The following is a 24645-nucleotide window of genomic DNA, read 5'->3' as shown; positions in this document are numbered from 1 at the left end:
CAAAATCCACACTCAAGTTTATTATGACCACTAACAGTTAAGCCAGTTGGTCTAAAAGCTTTTTAAAGATGTGGTTCACTCATTTAATCAATACATCTGCTCTGGTCTCAAGTAGGAATGAATGCCTTGTAAGTCGTAATCTGGGTAAACAAAGCTCCGGTACACCAGTTTCAAGGAGTAAAATTGAGCCACAATGGAGTTGAGCTGTAAACGGTAGTAAGGCTGCTGAATTAATAGAATTTTAATCCCAATTACGATCTGAGTTTTGAACGTTTACAAAAACAAAACAAGCCGATTATTTGCTCCTCCCACTTGCGCTGCCCTGAGTTGCAAATGAAGCGCTCCTCCCAGAGTGTTGCCAATTTAGTGACTTTGACGCTATTTCTAACAGCTTTTCAGACTAGGAAAGGGAATGATGTAGTGACGTGTCGGTCACTAAAGAAACAGCTCTCGGAGTCGGCTCCCTGTTGGGTTAACCAGGGTGAGTGACACACACCGTACCCCAGGGCTCCTGATTCGTTAAAAAAAGCTAAATGTGCACGTGTGGCGCGCAAAACGCACGTGCAGCTTGCCCCTGATTGCTGTGAGACCGGGTGAGGAGGGGGGTGCAGCTGTGGTTGCGACAATTATTACATTAACTGATGGACTTGTAAATAAATAGCTCATAAATAAGGGAGAAATAACTTCCTCACACTGAAAAATAATAACTAATCTCTCTGAGACTGAGAACACGGTGCTAGTGCACTCTCCTACAGCACCTTGACATGACTAAATACATATAATGCAAAATTTTGTGATCATCAATTTATTTGTTATAAATGCCACTGTATAATTCTTGCTGTCAGTATTTGCAAGATATTGGTATTTGGGTCTGTACTGGTTAGACTTAAATGAGTTAAACCAAGGTCTATAGCCCTTGGGTCATAAACTATGAGCTGTAAGTATATTGGTCTTTTTACACTGGGAATCAGGAGTTATTTTAGTGATCATCTTGTTTCTTTTTTTTTTTGTCCTGATTGTTCCCCGAGCAATTTTATGACTGAATAAAAACAAATAAAATCAAAATTAATTGAAAAATTGTCTTAAATAATCGAGATCTCAATTTCAGAAATAAAAATCGTTATTATTTTTGCCATAATCGTGCAGCCCTAAACGGTAGGATTTGGAGTATTTTTTCCTGATATTTGGACATCTCTCCTTGGAATGGATAACAGCAATGTGACTCTACCACTGAGTCTGTTTGCTCTGTAATGTTGATGTTTCATCTCCCCAAATAACACAAATCTGGAGGTTTTCTGCTGTGTGGTGGAGCTGCTAATACTAATGGTTAGCTTCTACTAGCGGGATTGTTCTATGATGTTCTCTGGATGCTAAACCAACAACAGTCTTCCCTGTTGCCTTGCCAAGATGGGTGAGTCTGTGAATGTTAAGTGACACTGTGATGTAGATCTGTCAGCATTTTCAAATCCTAGAGTTTCACCATCTAGTTTCTATCAGAAGCTATCGCAGGAGATAGGTGTAGGAGACCAGTTTCATGCTCAGCCTGCATGAAAATCTCAGAGTGACCGATTATAATCAGAAATAAGATTTTAAAATGGATTTTCAGTTAACTACAACTTAAAAAAACGCTAATTCTCATACTTCCTTTGCAGAGACGGAGACTGCTGCTCTGTGCTTGTGCAATACACTTCTGTACAGCATCTCAGAACAAGCAAGTGCTCCCTACAGATTATAAAGGTGTCTCACCTGGAAGGCTTATTCTCTTCAGAAAGAAATCCAGGCCGATGGTTTGTTTGTACTGCTTCCCAAAAGCCTCCTGAGCAAATCTGGTGGCGAGTGATGTCTGAAAAAAAGAATGACAAAAGGACAGATGTGGAAAATGAGTACCAGACACCACTGCTCCATTAAGAGGACTACAAATATGCCCTTCATAGTAAAGCATTAGGAAGAAATGTTTTATAATAGAAGAGAAGCTTTCGTAGTATTTATATTGAATATCTACACGGCACAGCATGAGCCGCGGTGAATTCTGGATGCTGAGAAACTACTTCCAGGAAAAATATACAGACTATCAAAGGACTTCCTGAGAAGGTGATATTTTGGTGAGGCAGAAGTTTCAAAAAATAACAGCCAAGATGTACTAAAAATGAGCCAAACTGGGCTTTTATTACTGCATTTCCTAAAAAAATATGGTGTCATTAATATAACCAAAACAGTTCAGTGCAAGTTTTCAACCAGGCATGTGTATAGGAAAAGGTAACCTTGGACTTTGTCCTGCAGATCATTAGGCTTCATCATTCAAATCCTTCTAAAACTCGGGGTCTCTGATGTAATGGTCTGTCTCCTTTGCTGTCTCACTGCTCAGCTATGAGAGTGACAGTGCAAATCAATGTGAATTACAAAAACAGGTGACGGGAGATGTGTCATGTCTCAGACCTAATAATCACCACAAATTAGAAAACCTCTATCACTGTCACTGCTGTTTTTAAGGAGGGAAAATGGAGTGTTGGGGCTCCTCTAAAATCTGTGGGAATTCACAGAGCAGTCAGTACATGCCAACTTTAATTCATTTTGATGGATGAGTTTGAAAAAGAAAAAAAAAAGAAGTGCCGAATGTCTATTAGCTATCTTTAGAGTAGCGTGCTTCCACAAACACAACAGAGGAGCAGAGTAATGGAATCCCCTCAGTGTCAGACCGTGTCAGTAAGTAAATTCTAATGTGGTGTTAGACAGTCATTGTGGTTTTAAGGATTTAAAACTAGATTTTCTCTTTCAATCTATTGAGATTTCACTTGAGCATGGGGTTTTCTCCCCATAATTCATTCCCAAAGGATGTAGATTAAGTCAAACAGTGCTTCAAATTTTACAGGATTTTCTTCAAATTACTCAGGACTGATATAATCTATAATAGGATAAATAGGATACCCCTTATTACAACTAGGGATGCATTGTATATAGGCAGTAACATCGGTATCGGCTCATGTTAGTCATTTTATAACAGATCGGTTCGATAAGTAACATGGGGCCAATATTAATAACTGATGTGTATTTCCATAGGCCCGTTTCCACCATCTGAATTTCCAGGTAATTTTACCAGGCCTTCGCAGCATGCACATCTCCATATCAGCGGGTCAGTTTGAAAGGACCACTTTCCAGAATGTTTCAGGAGCGAACCAGGTACCTGCCTTGGGGTATTTACCTGGAAGTGGTCCGGTAGAATCACTGGGTGGGAATTGTGATTACTCCATGTTGATTATATCAGCAAACGTCACCAAGCAACTGGCATTTGTAAAGTTGGAAGAGTTGCTGATGAAGACGAACAGAACCCAAGATTCAGAACTCAAGAAGCTTCTTGGATGAGAGGTGAAACCTCTTAGAGGAAAACAAAATGCCAGTTGTTTCCAGCTGAACTGTCCAGATTACCATGTCCTTGACAACTGAGAGTCTAGGAAATGAAAGTAAGCAGAGTTGACGCTGCTTAAAGATCGCCATTTCCAATTCCCAATGATGACAAGTGTGGCAGATAACCCTACACAACTCCACAATTTACACTGCTTTGGGGTATCTGACAGAGTGCCATAGAAACTTTTTGTCTGGTCACTGAACACCATTTTTTACCTAACATAACAGCTCTCCTAACCTATCCCCTCAATGGTGTGAAATACAGCATACTTGGACAGAATAAAACAGGGGTGGGGAACCCTGGTCCGGTCCATCGAGTGCCACTATCCAGCATATTTTAGTTTCAACACTGCTTCAACACACCTGATTTCAATCAGCAGGTGATTAACAGGCTCCTGCAGAGCTTGATGAGCTGCTGAACAGGTGAATCAACCACTGAATCAGAAGTGTTGGAGCAAAGACATGCAGAATACGGGCCCTCGAGGACCAGGATTCCCCACTCCTGGAAAAAAAAAGTAGGGCTGCAGCTATCAAATATTTTTGTAATCGGGTACTCTATCGAATCTTTTATCGATTAATAGAGTACTCTAATAAATTACCCTTTTGTGTTTGTAAACCATTTTATCAAATAGCATGTTATGAAATATGAAAGACCTCTTAAAATGAGCAAGCAAGTGCCAGTGATTCTTAAAGTTTTATTCAAAATTAGTTTTCAAAACTTCAGCAATTCAACTTTACTTCACAGTAAACAAATGTCTGTGCAAAAAATAAGTACACAACCTGAGCCGATTTTTCCCTCGTGTGAGAATCTGGCAAGCCAAACAAAAAGGATAAATGTTGAAGTAGCGCTGCGAGCGGCTGCGGTCCAAACTGCACCAGAATCGCTCATGGCTCACGCGCAAACATGGCTCGCCAGTTATTTCCCTATTAACACACACGTCCGTTAAAATTTCTACACGTTTTTTTCTCACACAATAACAAGGATTGTCGAGAAAACATGTTTGCCGTGGTTATGGCAAATTATACTGATCACAAAACATTTATTTACTTTCTTTCTTTTTCCTCCGCCACTCTCATAAATACCTGTGTCCTCCTGCAGCATTCCCGAGGGACAACAGACATCAATAACAACACAACAAAAAGTCAGACGTGTTGTGTAAAAACTGCTATTTTTAGCACATGTGTAGGTCCGGCGTGTTACTACAAGACGCATAGTGTGAGCTGAAACTGAGTGCTACAAATGAAAATGTTGCACAGTGTCCGCAGAATATATAGCAGACCTCCGAGTCCACTCGCAGGAGTGACATTTACATGTGGATGTTACCTGGTCAGGTTGCAGCATGGAGGATGTGGTGTTGTGGTAGGCTAAATCCATTTTACAGCATTTACACGTTTTCTGCCTCACAATGTGAAAAATGGTCCCACACCTTTGACATTTTCGGTCTTTTTCGCACTCCAACGGGGTCCAAGTTGTCCGCCATGGCTTAAGAGAAAGTTAAGTTATATATGCTACTCGCGTGTGTGTGCATTCAGTGCAGTGTGTATGTGCATCACTTATTTCGGTACGGGTGAAGCATGACCCCGAGCGATTGCAAAGCCATGAATTAATTAAACATGAATTAAACGAAGCCTCGAGGCAAAGAATTTGACTCGAGGCTTTTTTGTACTCCAATTATTCGAGGTACTCGAGGAATCGTTTCAGCCTTAATAAAAAGTCTTTAATGTTATTAATGTCCGTGACTGTGGGCACCTTTTGTCACTGATCAGTTATGTCACTTTCCACCGAAATGGCTACTGTTTGTTAACGTCTTAGCAAAGGGCCATTTTTCGTTTAGAGACGCAACAACTGAGAAGACTGATCCAGTGCACTTTCCCTGTCACCTCATTTGGTTATGTGACAGCAATCGTCTTAGAAACTGAAATAAGTGTGCGTATATAAAATTCTAATATCGGTAAATATTGGTATTTGGCCATGACCACAATATTAATATCAGATATTGATATTGGCCCAAATTCTCATATTGAAGCATCCATAGTTAGAACTCTTGGCATGCACTGTTTTATTAGGAAAAGGTCCTAATATCTAGGATTTCTTTGCGTTTCAAATGTATTATTCAATTTTTCTGTAAATGAGGTTTTTTCTGTGACACAACAGATTGTTTTTCTTTGGGTATAAAGTTTGTTTTGTTGCCTGACAACTAAAAATATCAGTGATCTATAGAGCTTTTTTCCTCATCCTGTAAAACTAGTCACAGCCTTGTGAGTGACTGAGAAATTACTAGAGGTGACTGATGCAACAAGGAGAAAATCGGCCATTTAAGTAGCCCAAACAATCAATAACAACATAAGGCTAACTTGTTGGGACAGCAAAAATGTATTCCACATGCTCTCACTGGCCCGGTCGGCCATTTCTTTTGGCATTCTAGTAGTTTGGCTCTCCTTTCTTTCCCACAGCACAACAAGAACTAACCAGTGAAATGTAATTGCTGGCATAATCTTGACACTCCAACACAGAACAGCACAGGGTCACCACTGATACCAGTGCCGGGAAATGAGGGAAGGGCTAATGAAACAAGAAACTTGCTAAGACCATGCGATGCTACTTAGAGGAGAAGCATTTTTACAGTTCTGTAACAAAACGTTTAATCTTTAAAAAGTTCTGATAGACATAAATGTTGTCTGATTAGGAGTTTAGCAATAATTAAGGTTCAGGACCTGCACCTAAAGCTCCTTCTTGTCCTATGGGTCACAGAGAAGCAAATATTGGAAAACTGAGAGGCTTCTAACTCAGGTTGTAAAATAGACCAGTGTGTACACTCAGCTCCCCATCTTAAGAGCCTGGCTAAATGCAAGAGTCCATATTTTAAAAACATCTTGCTCAGGTGGACAAGCCTTCCCACATCTGCCTATATTCTAAATGGACAACCAACCGCAAGCAAAAAATACCACTGAAAAGGCTGTCCAAGAAAAACTGATACGATTGCAATTTGCTCAGCAAATTGACATTAATAAGGGGGGGAAACGGCATTCAAGATGTCAGTCAGTGGTGCCGAGTCAAAATGGGGGGCAGGGCTCCTGTTTTCTGTCCAAAACGGACAAGCAGGTAAGTCATTCAGACAGAGACGAGCTGACACCTGGCAGCAAAGTGAGGAGGGTTATTAATGTAGCGTATCTACTGGGAACTGGGTTGTGTGTGTCCCCTGAACAAACCAACACACACACACACACACACACACACACACACACACACACACACACACACACACACACAGATAGAGCCCCTCCCAAAAGAGTAAAAGTCAACTTTCCATGAGAGCATTCATTTTCCTCATTGGGGCTCACTATTACAGACACATTCGTTTTCTTTTTCTCCCACAGGGTGAAGAGATTAGTTACAAAAGAGGATGTGTTTCTGAAAGGCAATCACAGTCAGCTTGGGAGTCAAGGTGCAGTGAAGAAGAAACATGGTTGAGTTGTCATGACAACCACCCTGCTTTCACTGCAGATGATGGTTTAGTGAAAATCTCCTGTGTAGTTCTGTTTAAGTCCAAGGCTGGGTTTGAGCTGTAATGATTATTAATCACTTTTTACTTTGAAAGTGAACCCAAGGTCAAATGTGAGTAGCAAATGATGATTTATCAATGAGATTTAATGGTGTGTTATTTTTACTAATTGAGGAGATATCTATAAATAAAGTATGTGACTCTGTCTTAAACCACTAAAAGACAGTAAAGTTTCTTATATGATGATAAATGATAAATGATAAATGACCCGCACTTGTATAGCGCCTCTCAGAGTAAGGACTCCAAAGCGCTTTACACTACAGTGTATCATTCATCCATTCACACACTCAATCACACGCTGATGGTGATGAGCTACAATGTAGCCACAGCTGCCCTGGGGCACACTGACGGAGGCGAGGCTGCCGAGCACAGGCGCCACCGGACCCTCCGACCACCACCAGCAGGCAACTATGCCCAAGAACACAACAGCAGAATTCTCTGTCCGGAGCCGGGATCGAACCTGCAACCTTCCGATTACTGGACAACCAGCTCAACCTATTGAGCTACTGCTTCCCCCAGACACATGTTTCCTAAATAGGGCTCTCCCTGGAATCACATGCAGGGGGGTTGTAAATATATTGGCCATGTGATGCAATCAGCTGTGAGACCTCAGCATCCGTACTCTTCTATTAATGCTGCACAGTACGATGTTTTAGCCAGACAGCAGTAGCAGTTTTAGGGTATGACATATAACTATTAAGTTTTGTGTGTTACTCAGTGTTGAACCAGGTGGTTATAGTCTAAAGACGCCTTGTTCCGTGTAGAAATTAAGTTTAAATAAGCTGCAGGAGTGTGGTACCTTTAAAACAGTTTTCTTAATGACTGACAGGCAGAGACATCGGGCTGTCAAGCAACATTATAAAAATGCTAATTATGGTTTTCAGTTGTTTTGATTTTTGTAACTTGTAAGGTCTTAATCTGTGCTGTCTGCTCAGGGCATTCTTGAAAAAGAGACTTAATTTCAAATCTGATTTTCTAGTTAAAGTGTGCTTCTTGGCAATGCACTGATGCAAGAAACTGTATATTTACTCAAAAGTAAACAATTGCCGTTACAATAAAACACAGCAACACAGACACAAGTCTACTACTTCACTCAATAGTACATGCATCATGGATTAAAAGCTGGATAGACTTAAGTGGTTAGAATGACGGATTTGTGTTCGATTTAAATGCATCATTAAGACAGAATCATAACTTTAACTGTTCATCAACTTTGCATGAATGCTATTTGATTTTTATCACTTTAATAAAGTTGCTTTCCCCTCCTGCAAACCAAATAAAAATAATTCTGTTTTTAAAGAAAATGGCACATTTTTATAACTTTGTTATTCCTCATGATTGTTTCTGTTGTTTTCAACATGTAAACTTTTTGTATTAAGTCAAATATAAATAATTGGAAACATACTATTTGATTTAGGGAATCTACTGACTGCATTATGACATGTTAACATAGTTGTTTAGTATCCAAATAAAGCTAAAATTAGTAATCTAATTAAGTGGTTACCATCCAGTTATTTTTATTTATTTGTTTGTTTATCTATTTGTTTTTTGTTTATGCTTTTTATGCAAAGCTACTTTGACGAACTAGAGCAATTAAAAAAACAGTACTTTTTTTTAGTAAACACAAATGTACATTTATTAACATTTCCACCAAGTCGTCAGCCTTTAAGAGCTAACACTTCAGTTCTGGTGAATAAAGGAGAAAGGTCATGGTTTACTAACCTTACAAATGGCTGAGCAGGCATTTCAGATTCCCTCCAATGATATGTAAATTATTATAATGTAGTTTTAATAAGAAAGCATGAAGGCATTTTGATGAAAAACATATCGCTTAAGCAATCCTTTTTAGTAGGAGCACAACACAAATATCTTTAAAAAGAAAGATGTTTTTGTGTTGTACAACACATAACAGATATTTGAAGATGTCAGCTTGAATACTGCACACAAAAGGTTTGACATTATTTGTTTTGTGTTATTTAACTAACTATTTTGATAAACGCAGAAGTTGTGACATGAGATATTCTCAAACCACACACACACACACACACACACACACACACACACTCACACATTTCTCCCTGTCTTTTTTAAACGTTTGCAGTACAAAACAAAGAAAACGTGATGTAGGTGTTAACTTAAGTGTTTAAGTTGCGGTGCTAAAATCAGAAGGAAAAGCTTTGACGTTCCGTGCTGCTTTGTTTTTGTGCTGTGTTGTTGTTAGCTATGATGCTAGCCTGTCTAGCTGCATTAGCGTCGGTCGCCATGGTGACTAGGGCAGTGCTGTGTCAGCAGGAGCTGGATGCTGCTTTGAAAAGTCTCGCAACAGACAAAAACACAGTTTGCCGACAAATGTGACGCTAGAATAGCTGTGCTGTTCTCTAATAGCGCGTAACAACAAGTGGTCGTTTTGCTGCTACGCTCTCACCTTCCCACACGCTCCGTCTCCAACCACGACAATTTTGAGCTGCTTGTCCTGACTGTCCTCCTCCGAGTCCGACATCTTGCTAGCTATCCTCTAAACGTTTGACAGAGAAACGCTGGTAACCAGTTACAGGCTGCTGAGTCCAGCTATCAGAGCGATCACTGACGGATTACAACAGACGCCATTTTAACTTCCAGCTAGAGGCTGCAGCTGCGAAGTTTGCATCACGCACGCGCTGCTGCCTCAACGTTTTTATTTTTTATTTTTTGGAGGGTTCGTTTTATTTTTAAACTAGGATAACGACCACCACAAAGACTGTATTGTAACCGTAGCATTGTAATTCAGTCTGTATTTTTTTTTGTTTTGTAGCATCTCAACAGGAAACGATTACAACCGGAAGTTGGATCGCATGTGAGTCCTGTGAGTAACGCTCTACTGTTGCTATGGTAACGGCAAATGTCGATAGAAGAAAAGATTTTCCCTCTAACTTGTAATTATAATTTAATTTTCATTTATTTTAATATTCCACATTTAAATTTCTTGCTGATTTATTTTTTGTATACATTTTTTATGGAATAAAATATTTGAAGAGACAATCTCGTCATATTGGGTATCGGGCATTATTATTGTTATGCATCCGTTTAGAAACACACTTAACAAACTTGTAATTATCGATAATTGCTCTATTTAATTTTTGTCAAACGCTTCCAGCGATGTTTAGGCATGTAGAATCTTTGTGAAGCAAATCTTGAATATTATAAGGAATTTGCAAGAAGTTGACGTTATAATCCTGCTGCTAAGGATTATGTAACTAGTTGAATCTCAGTTATATATTTCACAAGCGATCATTTTGTTCAAATACGCGGAACAAAATATTTTCAGCGTTTTCCTGTTGCAATAGGTTGAAGTTAATTTTTGCGTGATTCAAAATTCGATTATAAAGCCATGAAAATGAGCAAATGAATAAAAATTACACACTTTCAGGCATTTACTATGGTATTTTTGTCCATATGTTCTAGAAAACATTGATATTTCTCACTTCTTTTTTTGTTTGTTTGTTTGTTTTTTTTTTTTTTTTTGTTTTGTTTTGTTTTGGAAAATCAATTTAGAATCCGTGAAATAAATTTGGAGATAAGAAAATAAATGTGGCCTGCTTCTGGAAGAGAATAAGACACGGGACATCTCACTTCAGAAATATTTCCCTTCACTTTTCTTTTCTGCAGAATGACGTTTATTCACAAATCCAAGCGTGTGAAATGATAAAGTGAGAGAGTTTAGAAAACATCTTTTCCTGGTGTTTGGGATTAGATTTGCTGTTGAATGTCGCTCCTCGTCTTCCCAGATATCGCTGAGCGGAAAGAAACCTGAACCTGAGCCACTTTGAGACAGGTGGCAGCTTCTCTCTGTCATGAGATGCTCTCATGTCTGCTGACAGTTTTGCTAAAAGAAGAAAGGAGAGAAAACTTTGGGAGGCACTTTTTAAAAGAAGGAAAATAGGTCAAAAGAGAGGATGCGTTTAAAAATAAGAGACTTACATGCTTCGTGCTTTAATTTAAAATATTCTGCAGCGGGTTTAATGTGCATGGATGAATTATAAGTAAACAATGTATATTTTTTATTAAACACTTGATCACATAGAACTTTCATTACTGAATACAAAAACAAATAGTGTTAAAAGTCTCGGGTTTTTTTTTTTTTTACATGTGAGGGACAACCATTATTTCTCTGTCTGAGGTGGGTTCATGTTTTAGTTCAAATAAAAGTTACTTTGTGCAAATATCTAGAAAATTCAGGAGCGCTTCGACCTAAAGGATGCATGCAAACAAAATCCAACGAGCTGAGCTCATTTTGACATGACGAATCAGAAATCACATTTGGTTAAAATTAATCTCTGAGAATAGATGTCTGATAAAAATGCGACATTCAAAACATAAATGAACATGGTTGTTTTAGTTATAGCTACGTTAAGACCCATCTAATGATTTCTGCGTGAATAAACAATAATGCGTTTGACTGATGTTCTCATCGGTGAATCTGCTGCGGTGTCCCATCACAATTATGTTTTATCTTACTAAAATGAAAATTTAAAATAACAAAGCGATTAAAATTGTATTTCAAATATAAAAAATCGAAATAAGCTGTTCAGCTCCAGGTTTATGGACCATAACGCCGTAGTTGTTAACAACAAGCGTTCAAATTGGGATAAATCCCATTGGAAACCAAATAAGTCACAATAAAAACTAAAATTATCACATGAACGTTGCTTTAAAAAAATCTTTTATTTACTATTTTTACAGGAGTTGAAAAGTCCAATAAAGATTTATTTATCTAAACAAAAGGTGAATTTAAAATATATAGTGTGAAATCAGCGTAATTATATTAAAATATTATTTAAAAAACTAACAATGGCTTGAGAGGGAAACTGGGGACAGAAAATTAGGTCACCTATTCTAAGACAGACGCGGAGCCTTCAGTGCGCCATGAAGAAGCAGCGCACTGTGGCCTGTGATGGCACGCAAACCTGCGTCAGACTGATTCGATTTAGAACAAATCGGCACCTTAAAGAGAGAATAGTCCCTATATGGCAAAGACGAGAGTACTCTGATTAACCAAAACATGCACTGATGAGTAATAAAGGTAGTTCCGCCAGATGTCACACACTTCTGAAATTGGATCATTTAAATGTCAGCTGATTGCTGCTGGGAATGAAGGGTGCTTTCAGAGCCGCGAGTTGGCTTTTTATTTTGGGTTTATTTTGATATGAGATCAAATCCCGAAGACTCCAGGTCTTCTTTACGCGCTGATCTACAGTCAGACTCCTTGCGTCTGTAAGGAAATAAAAAGTCAGTGAAAAGCGACGCAGCAACTCCTGACCTGTATTACCTCCTAGACGTTAAGAGTCACAAATGAGGCGACTCATGCAATATTTCACTCCAATAAAAGACAAATAGTTTTCAGATGCCTTCTGCTAAAAGTGAAAAACCTGCTTATACGTCTAGGTGCGCCGAGCTCCTTAACACCAGAATACTCCTCTGGTTGTGATGACATGGTCCTGTCAGTCTTTCCTGTTCGGGGATCATTTTAACACTAGGAGGAATCCTGGTCCAGGAAAAACAACAATCCAGTTTCTGTTCCAAACTCCAGAAAAATGGGCAGAAAGAAGAAAAATACATTTTGTCCAGACGACTCCGGAAATTTTAATTTGCAATGGCAAAAATATTAATATTAATGAATACATCACTAATCACGTGTAATAAAATGCATTACTTTTAAAAATCATGGCGCTTAGATAAAACAGTCAGACGTATGTAATTCTAATGTGTTTCCTCTCACTCGTGTCCCAAAACCCCACAAAAAGAAGCATCATGAATGAAATGTCTGATATGTTTTAATTCAATCTAATCAGCCATTTGACACAAATCAAACATTTCAACTGGGAGTGGGTTTGTTTCAGCCTGCCTCCTCCTGCTCTCAGGCCAACAAACGCTGCATGCATTTACACGGAAATAATGTAACAGATATGCTGAAAAGTGCTTAAATATCTTACCTTAACAAACACAGCAAGACACGCATGCACACACGCATGCACACACGCATGCACACACGCGCACGCGCACGCACACACACACACTGTAACAGAGACAGTTATTTTGAAAGTCAATGGAACGTGTCTATTTCGCAGAGGTAGGAAGGCGCATGTAAAGTCAAAACCAACAGAAGGTGTTATTTTAGGTCTGGCTGAGCCTCCGGGTCCCACAGTAGGGTCCAGGGGCCCTCGGAGATCCGGGAGGGGGTCCCAGCCAGCACACAGAGAAACAGGCCTAAGCTGCTTCTATTTTTGTTATGTCAGTCCACACAGAGGTTTTATAAGCAGGTCCTGTCTGTCCGCCCGACTGCAGCTCAGACATTTACCGTCTTTGAACCTAAATTTTACTGGGGTCCTTCGAAAGAGACTCTTATTTTAAATTAAAAAAAAAGTATAATTCGATCTTTTAAATTGTGAAAAGGTATTTTCAGAGTGTGGAGAGCAAACGGAAGAGTTTGTGACCCCCCTGGTGTTGCTGTGACGACACAATGAGGCTGTTCAGAGGCGCAGAACTGATTAACAGCTCCCTCGGGTCTCCTCTTCTTGTCAGAAAAACATAAAGTTAGTTTGGTTCCCGGGAACAGGAATAATAAAAAGAATAAATACAGTCTGACTTTTCACTGATTCCCCGCGCACGCAGACAGTGTCCATGCGGGGAGGCAGTAGGCATAGGGGTAATAGTAGGACGGCTGCAGGGAGAGCAGCGGGGGCCGCATGATCTCCCCCGGCCCATACTGTCTCTGGTCGTCCCGCACCAGAACCTTCACCGCCACTTTCTTGGCTGCCGGTGTGGACGCCATCAGATCGGCGGCCATCTGCCGGCGTTTGGTCTTGTACCGACGGTTCTGGAACCAGATCTTGACCTGAGTCTCTGTTAGCTTCAGGGAGGCCGCCAGGTCCGCCCGCTCCGGCCCAGAGAGGTACCGCTGGTGGTTGAAGCGGCGTTCCAGCTCGAATACCTGCGCGTGAGAGAAAGCGGCTCTGGAGCGCTTTTTGCGCTGTTTGGGCTGATCCGGGTTCTTCTCGTCCAGGATGCTGGAGTCTGAAAGTAGGAGACACACACACAGGAGCATTTTAGATCTCTGACTGCGTCTCTTATGACGCAGGGTTGCTCTGGGTTCTGCGTTATCGGGACAAGAAATAACATGATCCACACCTAAGAAAAAAACATTCTTGTTGAGTTTTTCTTTAATTAAATAACTTTAAATGATGTACGCTCGTTGTCATTTTTGGAGTGAAAGCGTTAGAAACGAATAAGTTACGCAGGAGTTTTATTTTGGGAAATTAAGCAATCAGATTCGGGAAGAGTTAAATGATTTAAAATAACTGTTTAAAGTGCAGCATTTATACTCATACTGCAAGACCATAGTTTCTCCTTTTGTTTTGTTTTGTTTCAACTTGTTTACAATCACGCGTACAATCAACAAGCCGTGCGTAAAAGTTAGGAGAGGTTCTTTAGAAAATAGGCCTACCGACTGCAGTGCCCCGAAGGAAACGCACATTATCATTATGCACAGCGTTACCGGCCATAATAAACATCATATTTAACCGCTACTGTCTGGTTTAGATCGAGAACATTCGTCATAGATCCACTAAATCACGGAGCCACACTTTACGCACGCACCCCTCAGGCCCACTTACCCGTGGTGTTATTTGGCTCAGTGTCGCTCTTTGTGTTTTCTGTAGCTGCAGACTCGTGGTCCGTCTCTTCTTGCAGGCTCTCCTCCGGCGCGTCTGACGCTGCGTCCCCGTCCTTCTCCGGCTTACGCCCGCCCGGAGTCTTCCTATCGGTGTCGTCGCTAAGCCCAGAGTCCGAGTCGTAGCCTTTCTGCTCAGTCTGCTCACACGGCTCCCCGTCGCTCCTCCCCGAGCCTACGTTCATCTCACCGAATATTTTCCAGCACGCCGTCTTGGACAGACACATGTCCAAATCTGGCAAGTGTCGGCTGTCGTCCTTTTTGTTCAGGATCGCCTGGATGGAGAACGGCATCAGCGAGTTGCCACGAACGGCCATTTTCAAAGCAGCGGCGTTCAGTCACTTTTTAACTTGAGTAATTAGATCGGATCGTTCAGTAAATGTCAGTTCATCCACATTGCGTAACTTTTGTCTCCCCCAGCGGCGATTTCTGGTTGCATCCCCGCGGGAGAAGCGGTGGAAGGTTCCTGCTACATCCGCAGAGGCGATGCTGCTCCGCTGCACAGCTCCACCATCAGCTCAGGCTCGCTCCTCTCTCCGGCCCTTTTCACCCAGTTTTTTTTAACCGTACAAGCTTCACCTGTGACTGACGGACACTCCTTATCTCCTCCTATTGGTCTAGAGAGGAGGAAAGCCTTTATTCGGATTGGTCACTGTAAACTACGTCATGCTGCTTTCAATTGAGTGGGAAAAAGTTAAGAACGATTTTAGAGGAGGTTTTATTTTTAGATCGAATCGGCATGCTGGCTACAGCTGAAACGTTACCAATCTTTCGTACAAATCAGTATAGATCATGTTTGAAAGTTTGGGAAAGCGAACGTGAATAACTGGATTGTTTTCTCAACTCCTAAAAAGAGTTTAAGATAAATGAAAGAAAATACAGTGCGAAAAATCGGAGAGAGAGGCTCCAACATCATAAAAGCGTTTCAAACGCAACCCTTCATCAATCGGACAAACATTAGGTGCTTAACGAACGGGTCTGGCCGCACTCGGACAGGTCTGGTTCATTTTCAGGTCATTAGGGTTTATTTTAGCTGCTTTTATCTCCTCGACTGCATGATGATTGTAGTTTTCTGCCATTTTTACATAATAATTCCACTTTTCAATTTAACATGCAAATCGTCGTGCACAAGCTGAACGTTTGAACAAATGCACAACGATGATTAAATGATCTAATTATTATTTAAAACAAAATATTTCAACCGATCCTCTACGTTGTTGATGTTTAATTTAATCTGACATGAGAATGTTGCTGCTCAGCTTGCTGACGACCTGTCGCAGTTGACATCAGCGCTTAATCTTTTCTATCTGATAAACATCAGCCTGTGCAGGACAAATCAGTTTAATGCTCTCATTTGTTTCATTTAGTCTATTATTGGTTATCCAATGAGACAGACATGCACATTAGTAGTGCTATTCTTGTTTTCTGAGTTTTGTACTTCTATCATTTGTCACGAAAAATCACGAAGAAAACCAAAACGTTCAAGTTGTGTCTGTTTCGTTCATTTCTAATGTTCGGGGACTCGAAAACAATGTTGAACACAGGCTATTCGTTCTTTTTGATTTTTGTACAAGAAACCCAAAAATATGAAATCTTTTGGAAATCACAACGAGGAGATGTAATAGTGGTACGGAGCGTATACTCGGCAGGTGTAATGAGACTAAACAGATTTAAGGACGCACATGATCCTGAAGGGCATTGGTTATTAATGGTTGTAAAATACATTCATGTGTTTATTTGATGTAACAAGGCGGTGAATAAGAGCTTTATTAGCAAGAAACGAAAGAACTGGAAATTGAGACATCAGATAGATTAAATAAAATAGGAGATTTTAAAAATTCCCCGAATTGTTACAATAATCATTATTATTATTATTATTAACTTACAGCACGTTTTTCTCCAGATCAAAAAGTACAAAAGTGGATATTTATCATTGCTTGATGACAAGCTTAAAATGTCAGTTCACAGGTGTGTCATATGAACGGACCAATCCAGACATCATGTTATTATATATAAATATATGTGTATATAGGATTTTTTTCCAAATAGCCCACCCTTAATCCAGCATGTCCAAAATAAGCCTAAAATCATAACGTCTTTTAAAGGAGCAATATGTAAGAATTCTACAGTGAAATAATCACAGAACATTCTAATCAAGTGGGAAAGAAGGTTATATTGAAACAGATTTTCTTCTCATTCAGCTGTGTGTGTGTGTGTGTGTGATCCTTTCAATAAAACTAAATAGACCAAGTGAAGAAATAAGAGTTTATCAACTGTAAGAATAAACTTTCTGTATTTTTAGAGAGGACACGTTCAGTTTAAAATGAAAGCCAAAACTACTAGCATAGTTTCAAGGCTGCCTGTGAAGAACACTGGACCCACAGTGAAAGAGAGGAAGAGGAACAGAGATAGAGACGTAATTTTCAGTTTTTTTTTTTTTTTTTGGGGTCATTCAGAAGATCACCTTGGTACTGTGCTTTGGATCATTGTCCTGCTGCATAACCAAAGTGTGAGTGTCCTTAAGGTCCTGTATGGATGGCTGGACATTCTCATGCAGGATTTTCTGTCAGAGAGCAAAATGTCTGATCTAATAAATTAAGGGAAGTTGTTCACATCTTAAGGAGGCAAAGTACTCCAACCCATCCTCTGCCCTCAACCAGTAGAATTTCTATGGCATCCCTTGGCCAACATAGAAATATAATGCCTCCAACATGTCTTGGTCGATCCAGAGGCCTCCTGTCAACAGAACATGCCCACAACATCTCCCTGGGAGGTGATCAGTAGACATTCTAATCAAAAGCCCAAAACACATTTGGCTCCTCTCAGTAAATCGCTGTGAATCATTACTCTGGAAAAAAAAATTTACTAATCATTATCTGTTTTATTGTTGTGATTTTTGAGATTATATTATGAAATATTTATATTTATTCCATCACACCAACATCACCCATTTACCTCAGCATCACACCAATAGCACCAACAGACACATTTACCAAAAATTACTTTAAAATTCATGACTAAGTCACAAACGTCTGTTAGACTTTGTGTCCAGCAAATTTAGGTTTGATGAGCAGAACTTCTGACAAATTTATATCCATTAGGTTAATGCAGGTTCTTCTGACAGAGATGCACATCTATAAGCACTGATGTAGATAAAGAAAAAATGTTTTACTTTCTGAATTTTTTTTAACCAAATTATTCCCAATAGTATAAGCAGGAATTTCCAATTATGTGTTTTTTCAGACATTTTAAGATCCAAGATTACAGCCAATTTTCTTCTAATCATACGTTACATAAAGTAAACAGAAGTAGATTAATACCTAATGAGATTTTCCACGCTCCCTTAAAAGTTGGTAGTAGTAATAACAGTAATATGAATAGTAGTAGTTTGTGCAAAAATAATTTAAGCCCTCTCTATTAAAGTGGGTAGGTAATGAGGGGCAGGAGAGTCAATTTAGCACTTCAAAAAGGGAAACAAGAAACAAGACAGCAGGGGCAAAAAGAGCAGATCCAGACAGTGCCCCCTCCTTAAGGGTGGCTCCCAACACTCAGAACAGAAATGCAAAAATAAAAAAGGTGCGGGGGCAGGAACTCAGACTGCTGGACTTCCTCTGAGAGAGGCAGGGGGTGTTTCTCAATGCCAAGGAACCTTGTCTTGATGTCTTGGTCCTGCCCCGGTTACCTAGGATATATGTCATCAGGAACCACCAAGGCGTGTTCCAATGTTAATGTTCTACCGAGGCGTGTGTTCTCCGCTCATTAGCCGTTTAGCTAGCTGAGCATGGATACACGGGAGGTGTCTTGTAGCCCAGCCTTGGTCAAAAATTTCTCAGAATATGCCGCAGTATCTTCAAAAGGATGGCGGATTAGGAGCTGACAGCTACTTCAGGGGAAAATTTCAAGTTTAAATGCAAGTAAACTAATTGTAGCTATCGGGCTGATATCTAAAATGTTGTTTTAGATCCAAAGCAGTTAGCTATGGTTGGTTAGTTGCTTAGTCATTGCAGCTTTGGTGGCTAGGAGGGAGTAACTCACTAACATATTTAATTTAACAAATATAAACACAATTTAAATAGTAAAAGGCTCGGTATATATTTATATTGAAACTTATACAGATAAATTATAATGTTATCTCCCGTGTCACCTGCCATTACGTGACTGCCGCGGTCACATGATGCTAATCTGCTCCACGTTTTCTTTGATCAAGGAAGGACAGTGTCCTCATAAGCATGACGCAAGCAAGACATCGCCTTGCGAGGCCAGAGACACCTTGACATTGAGAAACACCCCCAATCTCTTCACGTGGTACAGCTGGGGTCTCAGGACCGGGCAGCATGGCTGGGGCCTCTGAAGATGACTGAGGCTTTTTACAATGGCTGGATTTTGGCGTGGATCTCCAGGTGCATCGGCATTTGCCCAGTGTGACCTGCAGGTGCTTGGTATTGATCTCTGGGGGGAGCGACAGGTGCTCGGCAGGAACCCTTCAGTCGGCACAGCTGGAGCCTCAGGACAGGAAGACACGGCTAGGGCTTTTGAAGATAGCTGGAGCTCAGTGTGGAGCTCAGGACGTGGTGGCAGCAGGTGCTCAGCATGGACCTCTGGGTGCAGCTGAAGGTGCTCGGCATGGACCTCTAGGTGCAGCTGCAGGTGATCGGCATGGACCTCTAGGTGCAGCTGCAGGTGCTCAGCGTGGATCTCTGGGTGCAGCGGCAGGTGCACGGACTTTGTGAGCAGCAGATATGCTGAGAGGCATGCTGACTATCCAGGAATACATAGGATACGTTAGAATGTGCTGTCTCGTTTATTTGTCAATGCTTATCAGAAAAACTAAAACATACACCAACCTGCTCACCTCTGGATGCTTTGTGGTCAGATCCTTCTGTCAAGAAAAAATGTTGTTTGATTTGGACCCACATGCAGGGGACCAGGCACAGGAAGCAGTCTGGCAGGTAAAAAGAATTGTTTATTAGAATAATGGCAGGTAGGCTGACACGTCGGGAAGCCAGGACGAGGATCTGGCACAGACAAGCACAAACAGAGGCTTTAAATGCACAGGGGCAATCAGGGAAACAAGGGACAGGTGAGTAGAATGAACACTTAAAAAGGTGAGACGAGACACAAGACAGCAGGGCCATGAGAACAATATGTACCATACTGAAAGATGGTAAATTGCTGACATTCCCAGAGCTGGGAGAATAGTTCCAGTTGGAAAATATACATATCTTTCCATATTTGCAGATTAGGGATTATTTTACAAGAGAAATACAAGCCCCCAAATTTCAAGGAGTCTTCTTGGTATGGTTATAAAAACATACAAGGGAACACAATTCAAAGAAATTTCAACATTTTATAAGACTATAAGAGAAGCTATACTGATATCAAGCATGTATTTCAAAAATAAATGTGAAAAAGAAATCAAAACTGATTTATCACTTGAAGAATAGCAAGATATAAAGATAAACAGGGTATAGCGGTGGGTTCTTAAAGTAATAAAAAAGCATCAAATTCAGTAGAGCCAAATACAAGGCCTTGAAAATATAAGAAAAGGGCATTAAATTATCAAAAAAATAAAGATACAAATTTTGATTATTTTGATGGTTTTAAGAATTCTGGCCAAGCAACTTACCCCGTTGGAAGATTTTTTTTACTCAAAACAAGAAGCTTTTGATAAGATTTAAAGTGACATGTGTATTTTTCCTGGAGATTAGGGCAGTACATACCTAAATCAATGCAAGAAAGAAGTATTTTTGGGTTTGGGTGAAACCTTATCAACGAATGTCCATTAGGATCAAAAATCCCTGCAAGTGTCGTAGCACACATGCTTTGCCCATTTGGAGGATAATTTAGTGACACAGATGGATCATTCTTGCTGTGTGGTTGATTGTTTGGACTGTGCGATATTTATTTTGAAGTTTTATTGGGATTTCCTCCTTTAAGGACCGCAAAATATGTTAAATAAAGAGATGCCTGGATTCCTGCAGAGCCAGACAGTTTGTGAGGCTAATTTTGATCATGGTAAAACCTTGTGACTAAGTATTTGTTAATTAGAGAAGATGTTTTTAAAAACACGGTCGCTTTACACTCAGCTGAGAATCAGCTCCTTTAAATCCGAGACCATGGTCTTGAACCAGAAAAGGGTAGAATGCCTTCTCTGGGTCAGGGACGAGGTCCTGCGTCAAGTGGGGGGGTAGTTTGAGTATCTCTGGGTCTTGTTCAAGTGTAAGGGAAAGATGGAGCGTGAGATCAATAGGCGGATTGGTGCTGCATCTGCAATGATGCGGGTGTTATACCGATCTGTTGTGATGAAGAGAGAGCTGAGCTGGAAGGCAAAGCTCTTGATTTACAGGTAGATTTACATTTCAACCCTCAACTTGGTCACAAGCTTTGAGCAGTGACCGAAAGAACTAGATCACGGATACAAGCGACCAAAATGAGTTATAAGCTAGTCCTGCCTTAAGCTCAGTCTGGAGAGTATGTTTTCGGGTAGATGGGTCATGTTATTGAGTCAGTGTGTGGGTTCACTAGTCTTGGATTGTGTTCATTTTTCTTAAAAAATGGTAAATTATTGTGTAGAGGAGGTACAAACTTCAGCAGGTACGGACACAGAGTCCACGGGTTTTCAAATAAGAGAATGAAAGGCACAATCTTCCGTTCCTGGCGTTTTGGGCAAACTGAAAACACGATTGTTTCTGCTCCGCACTTCAGACCAGAGGATCACAATCCCAGTGATGTGATGGGAGTTCAAAATGTCTCCTATCCTCCAGAGCACCGTGGTGGAGTTTAGAAAAATACTTGCCAACTCATTGAGCCCAAATCAAGTCAAGGAGGTCCGCGCTGATCTCCAGAAGCAGATGGGGAGCTTTTAAAAATTCCTAGCGAGCTGGGGATGTTGGTTTCTGGGTCGGAACCAGCTCAGAACTGGCACCCCCGACCTCCAAAAGAGGATGCAGAACTTTTAAAAATGGCTAGCGTGCCAGGGAAGCTGGTTTCTGGGTCGGAACCAGGTCAGAACCAGCTCGGAACTGGCACCCCTGACCTCCAGAAGAGGATGCAAAGCTTTTTGAAATTCCTAGTGAGCCAGAGAATCTGGTTCCTGGGTCTGAACCGGCTCAGAACTGCCAGTCTTGACATCCAAAAAAGGATGTGGAGCTTTAAAAACCCTGGTTTCTGGTTTGGAACCGGGTCAGAACCGACTCAGAACTGGCGCCCCCAACCTCCAAAGAGGATGCAGAGCTTTTAAAAATGGCTAGCATGCCAGGGAAGCTGGTTTCTGAGTCGGAACCGGGTCAGAACCAGCTCAGAACTGGCGCCCCTTACCTCCAGAAGAGAATTCAAAGCTTTTAAAAATTCCTAGTGAGCTAGGGTATCTGATTCCTGGGTCTGAACTGGCTCAAAACCGGTGCCTCCGACATCCAGAAGAGGATGCAGAGCATTTTTAAAAATGGCAAGTGGGCCAGGGAAAGTTTCTGTGCCATGAGCAGGCGTCTCTCCCTCTCTCTAAAGCGCTAACCCAGATAGCAGACGACTCCGCGCTGGATCCGGTTTCAGGCCGGCAGATCCGTAACAGTCACATCCATTTTGCCTCTGGCCCCCGAACCAGAGGACGGGACTAACACTCGGCTCATCTACGGTCTTGGCTCTGGGAAATGGAAGCGCCTTTTTCCCCTCCTTTCCCTTTTTTTCTCCCAGGAGGAGAAAAGAAGGAGCAGACTGCAGATATTGCATTTAGCATTGTCTTTGTTTGAAATGAACTGATTTTCAAAGTAAAACTTCATCAAGGTAAGGCAAACTTGGTCAAAACTTGTCAGAAAAATATTTACTTTAGCTTTGTTAATTACTTTAAGGACCTAATACTGGCAGTTAGTGTTAAAGACTTGAGCTAAGAAAGCTTTATAAGTGTGTTCATAGAAAAACTGTTGATTTTATGTTTGTGGTATGGTTAAAAAAAGAAAAACATACAAGTTGTAATAATTAGTTAAAGCCCTAAAATTATTAAATGAACAAATGTGCCACTTAAATGCTGCTTAGCATTATTTGGGTTTTAGCTTTGTTAGCTTACAGCCTCCTTATTAATCTGTCTGTATTATAGACAGTGTTAAAACCAATTAGCTCAATAATTTTACAACTCTATCAAAATACAGGTTTTTGTCAAAATTAGTATAGGTTTAGATGTCTAATAATTTATGTGTATCTAATAGATTAGTCTAATTCTAATCTATCTGGTTTGTTAAACATGTAAACTGAGACACGTGTTGTGAAAGAAAAACATGTAATAATAATAAGCACGATCACAGAGCAAAGTAATGTGTAAGCTGGTGGAGACTCTTGTGTGACTCTGTCAAGCACACCATAAAGGGAGATGGTGTGTTTATTTCTACCAGATCTCTACCAATAAATGTGTGTTGGGGTACAAGCCAGGCTTGATTTTCGGTACGAGAGTGACGGCGTGAGTAATCCCAACCATTACACAGTTTAGTACTCTAGTTTTATATGGTGTTGGCTAAAAAGTATTTGGGTTTAAAAATATACAAATAAAATGTGAGCAAATCTGGCTTGTGATCATTCCATTTAATAGTAGGCTACAGGTTATAAACCTTAATAAATGAAGACAGACCACTTTCATGTTTTTTACAGCTGCATTGTCTGGATGGATACAGTTTAGAAACTAAATCTCTTACCTGCAACTAATGTCATGTCAATGAATATGGTTTTATAAATTTCCACAGGTGACTGTCTAAGGTCCAGGGAGAAACTGGAGGCTTCACTGACCTGCCATACTTCTGAGTTACACACGAAAGATGAGGAAGAAATTAAACCAAGGTATGGAACTCTGAGACATGATGCATTTACATTAGAGAATAACAGCAAAATCATTTTTAAAAGCTATCGTATTTATTATGAAGCTATAAATAAATGAATAAATATGAATGGGTGTTATTTGTTTTTTAGGGTATTTGCATCTGTACTTTGGACCATCCTTCTGGACATTAGGAAAGGGAACGATGTGCACATGTGCAGCACGATCACGTTACACCGACTAACCAAGAAACAGGGATCAAACTGTCACACGATGACTGTGAGACACATATATAACTTTCTTGTTATTTTCCTCTTTATTTTGATCTTGCAAATGTTTGCTCTCCATATCTGTCTTAATCATGATTATCATCTTTGCTGTAATGGAGCAGACCTACTACCCCCATGCTACTTTTGTCAGTGACTTAAAACAAGTCTAGTTGGTTTCAGACAAACTTCAGACATTTTTTGATTTAAGGGTACAAGAGTGAATGCTTTCACATAGCTGCCTATCTCCACCTCCTGCATCATAACTAATGTTTTTGCTGTATTTCTTTCCCCAGGCTGCATCATCTGTCTCTATTCCTGTGTACGACATGCCTTCCAGTCCTCTTCTCCATGTCAGGAAGGTGCCCGATCTGAGAAGCTCTCACTGTGTTCAAGGTACCTTTCTTCATCAAAGTTTTCACCTATGAAAACAGTTCCAGAGATCTCCATTTTCTCCCCATTCTACCACTTGGCTTTGAGCTCCCTGCATCTCCTCTGAACATCAAGGCGGTGTGTTTAGCTCTAGATGCAGACTGGGCCAGATGGGTGCTGGACCAGTTCCTCGCTCAGGTAAAACATTTGTGTTTTAAGCTATGAAGATGATATTTAAAGCCTCAATGTGTCAGATTTACTTCCACCAATGGTATACCACAATACATGTTCTAGTGTTTCTCCTGCTCCTCTCACAGAATACAGAACTCTTAAGTTTTATTGTGGAGCAAACTAATCATGAAAGATGGCATATCTGTGGATGATAAACCTGAGTTTATTAATAGACAACATGAAATGTTACACACAGGGGCTTTAATTCACAACACTTGGTTGATCTGTTTAGCTTCTGTAGGTGTTAATGCACAATGCTTTTAATAAAATGTTAATTTTTCAGCTGCACATACTGGCGTTACTGGAAGA

General features: G+C 40.4%; 3 protein-coding genes and 1 long non-coding RNA gene across 5 annotated transcripts in view; 1 reads left to right on the top strand and 3 right to left on the bottom strand.

The window, feature by feature from the left end:
* Window positions 1–9600, bottom strand: part of rab28 (RAB28, member RAS oncogene family) — a 36985-nt gene extending 27385 nt beyond the window's left edge. For both annotated transcript variants that reach the window (XM_015949970.3, XM_015949979.3), the window contains exons 1-2: window positions 9391–9600; window positions 1747–1843 (exon numbers count right to left, since the gene is read on the bottom strand). In XM_015949970.3, the coding sequence (XP_015805456.1) occupies window positions 1747–1843; window positions 9391–9465 (172 nt within the window). In that variant the 5' untranslated portion in view covers window positions 9466–9600. The remainder of the gene's footprint in view (window positions 1–1746; window positions 1844–9390) is intronic.
* LOC129162901 (uncharacterized) lies at window positions 9571–24118 on the top strand. Its single transcript, XR_008562890.2, has 5 exons — window positions 9571–9660; window positions 9757–9807; window positions 23397–23490; window positions 23620–23746; window positions 24030–24118. It is a non-coding gene; the product is annotated as an uncharacterized lncRNA (long non-coding RNA).
* nkx3-2 (NK3 homeobox 2) lies at window positions 12758–15303 on the bottom strand. Its single transcript, XM_015949991.3, has 2 exons — window positions 14615–15303; window positions 12758–14015 (listed from the first exon to the last, which is right to left on the bottom strand). The coding sequence occupies exons 1-2, from the start codon at window positions 14985–14987 to the stop codon at window positions 13591–13593; spliced, it is 798 nt and encodes a 265-aa protein (XP_015805477.1). The 5' UTR covers window positions 14988–15303; the 3' UTR covers window positions 12758–13590.
* Window positions 18663–19750, bottom strand: LOC139071005 (uncharacterized). The gene is made up of 2 exons (XM_070553853.1): window positions 19515–19750; window positions 18663–19428 (listed from the first exon to the last, which is right to left on the bottom strand). The coding sequence occupies exons 1-2, from the start codon at window positions 19584–19586 to the stop codon at window positions 18892–18894; spliced, it is 609 nt and encodes a 202-aa protein (XP_070409954.1). The 5' UTR covers window positions 19587–19750; the 3' UTR covers window positions 18663–18891.
* Window positions 24119–24645: the final 527 nt, after the last annotated feature.

The sequence above is a fragment of the Nothobranchius furzeri genome, chromosome 1 (assembly GCF_043380555.1).
Source record: "Nothobranchius furzeri strain GRZ-AD chromosome 1, NfurGRZ-RIMD1, whole genome shotgun sequence".
Taxonomy (NCBI): domain Eukaryota; kingdom Metazoa; phylum Chordata; class Actinopteri; order Cyprinodontiformes; family Nothobranchiidae; genus Nothobranchius; species Nothobranchius furzeri.
The sequence above is the reverse complement of the archived record's forward strand: the minus strand, read 5'-3'. Positions and strand labels throughout refer to the sequence as shown.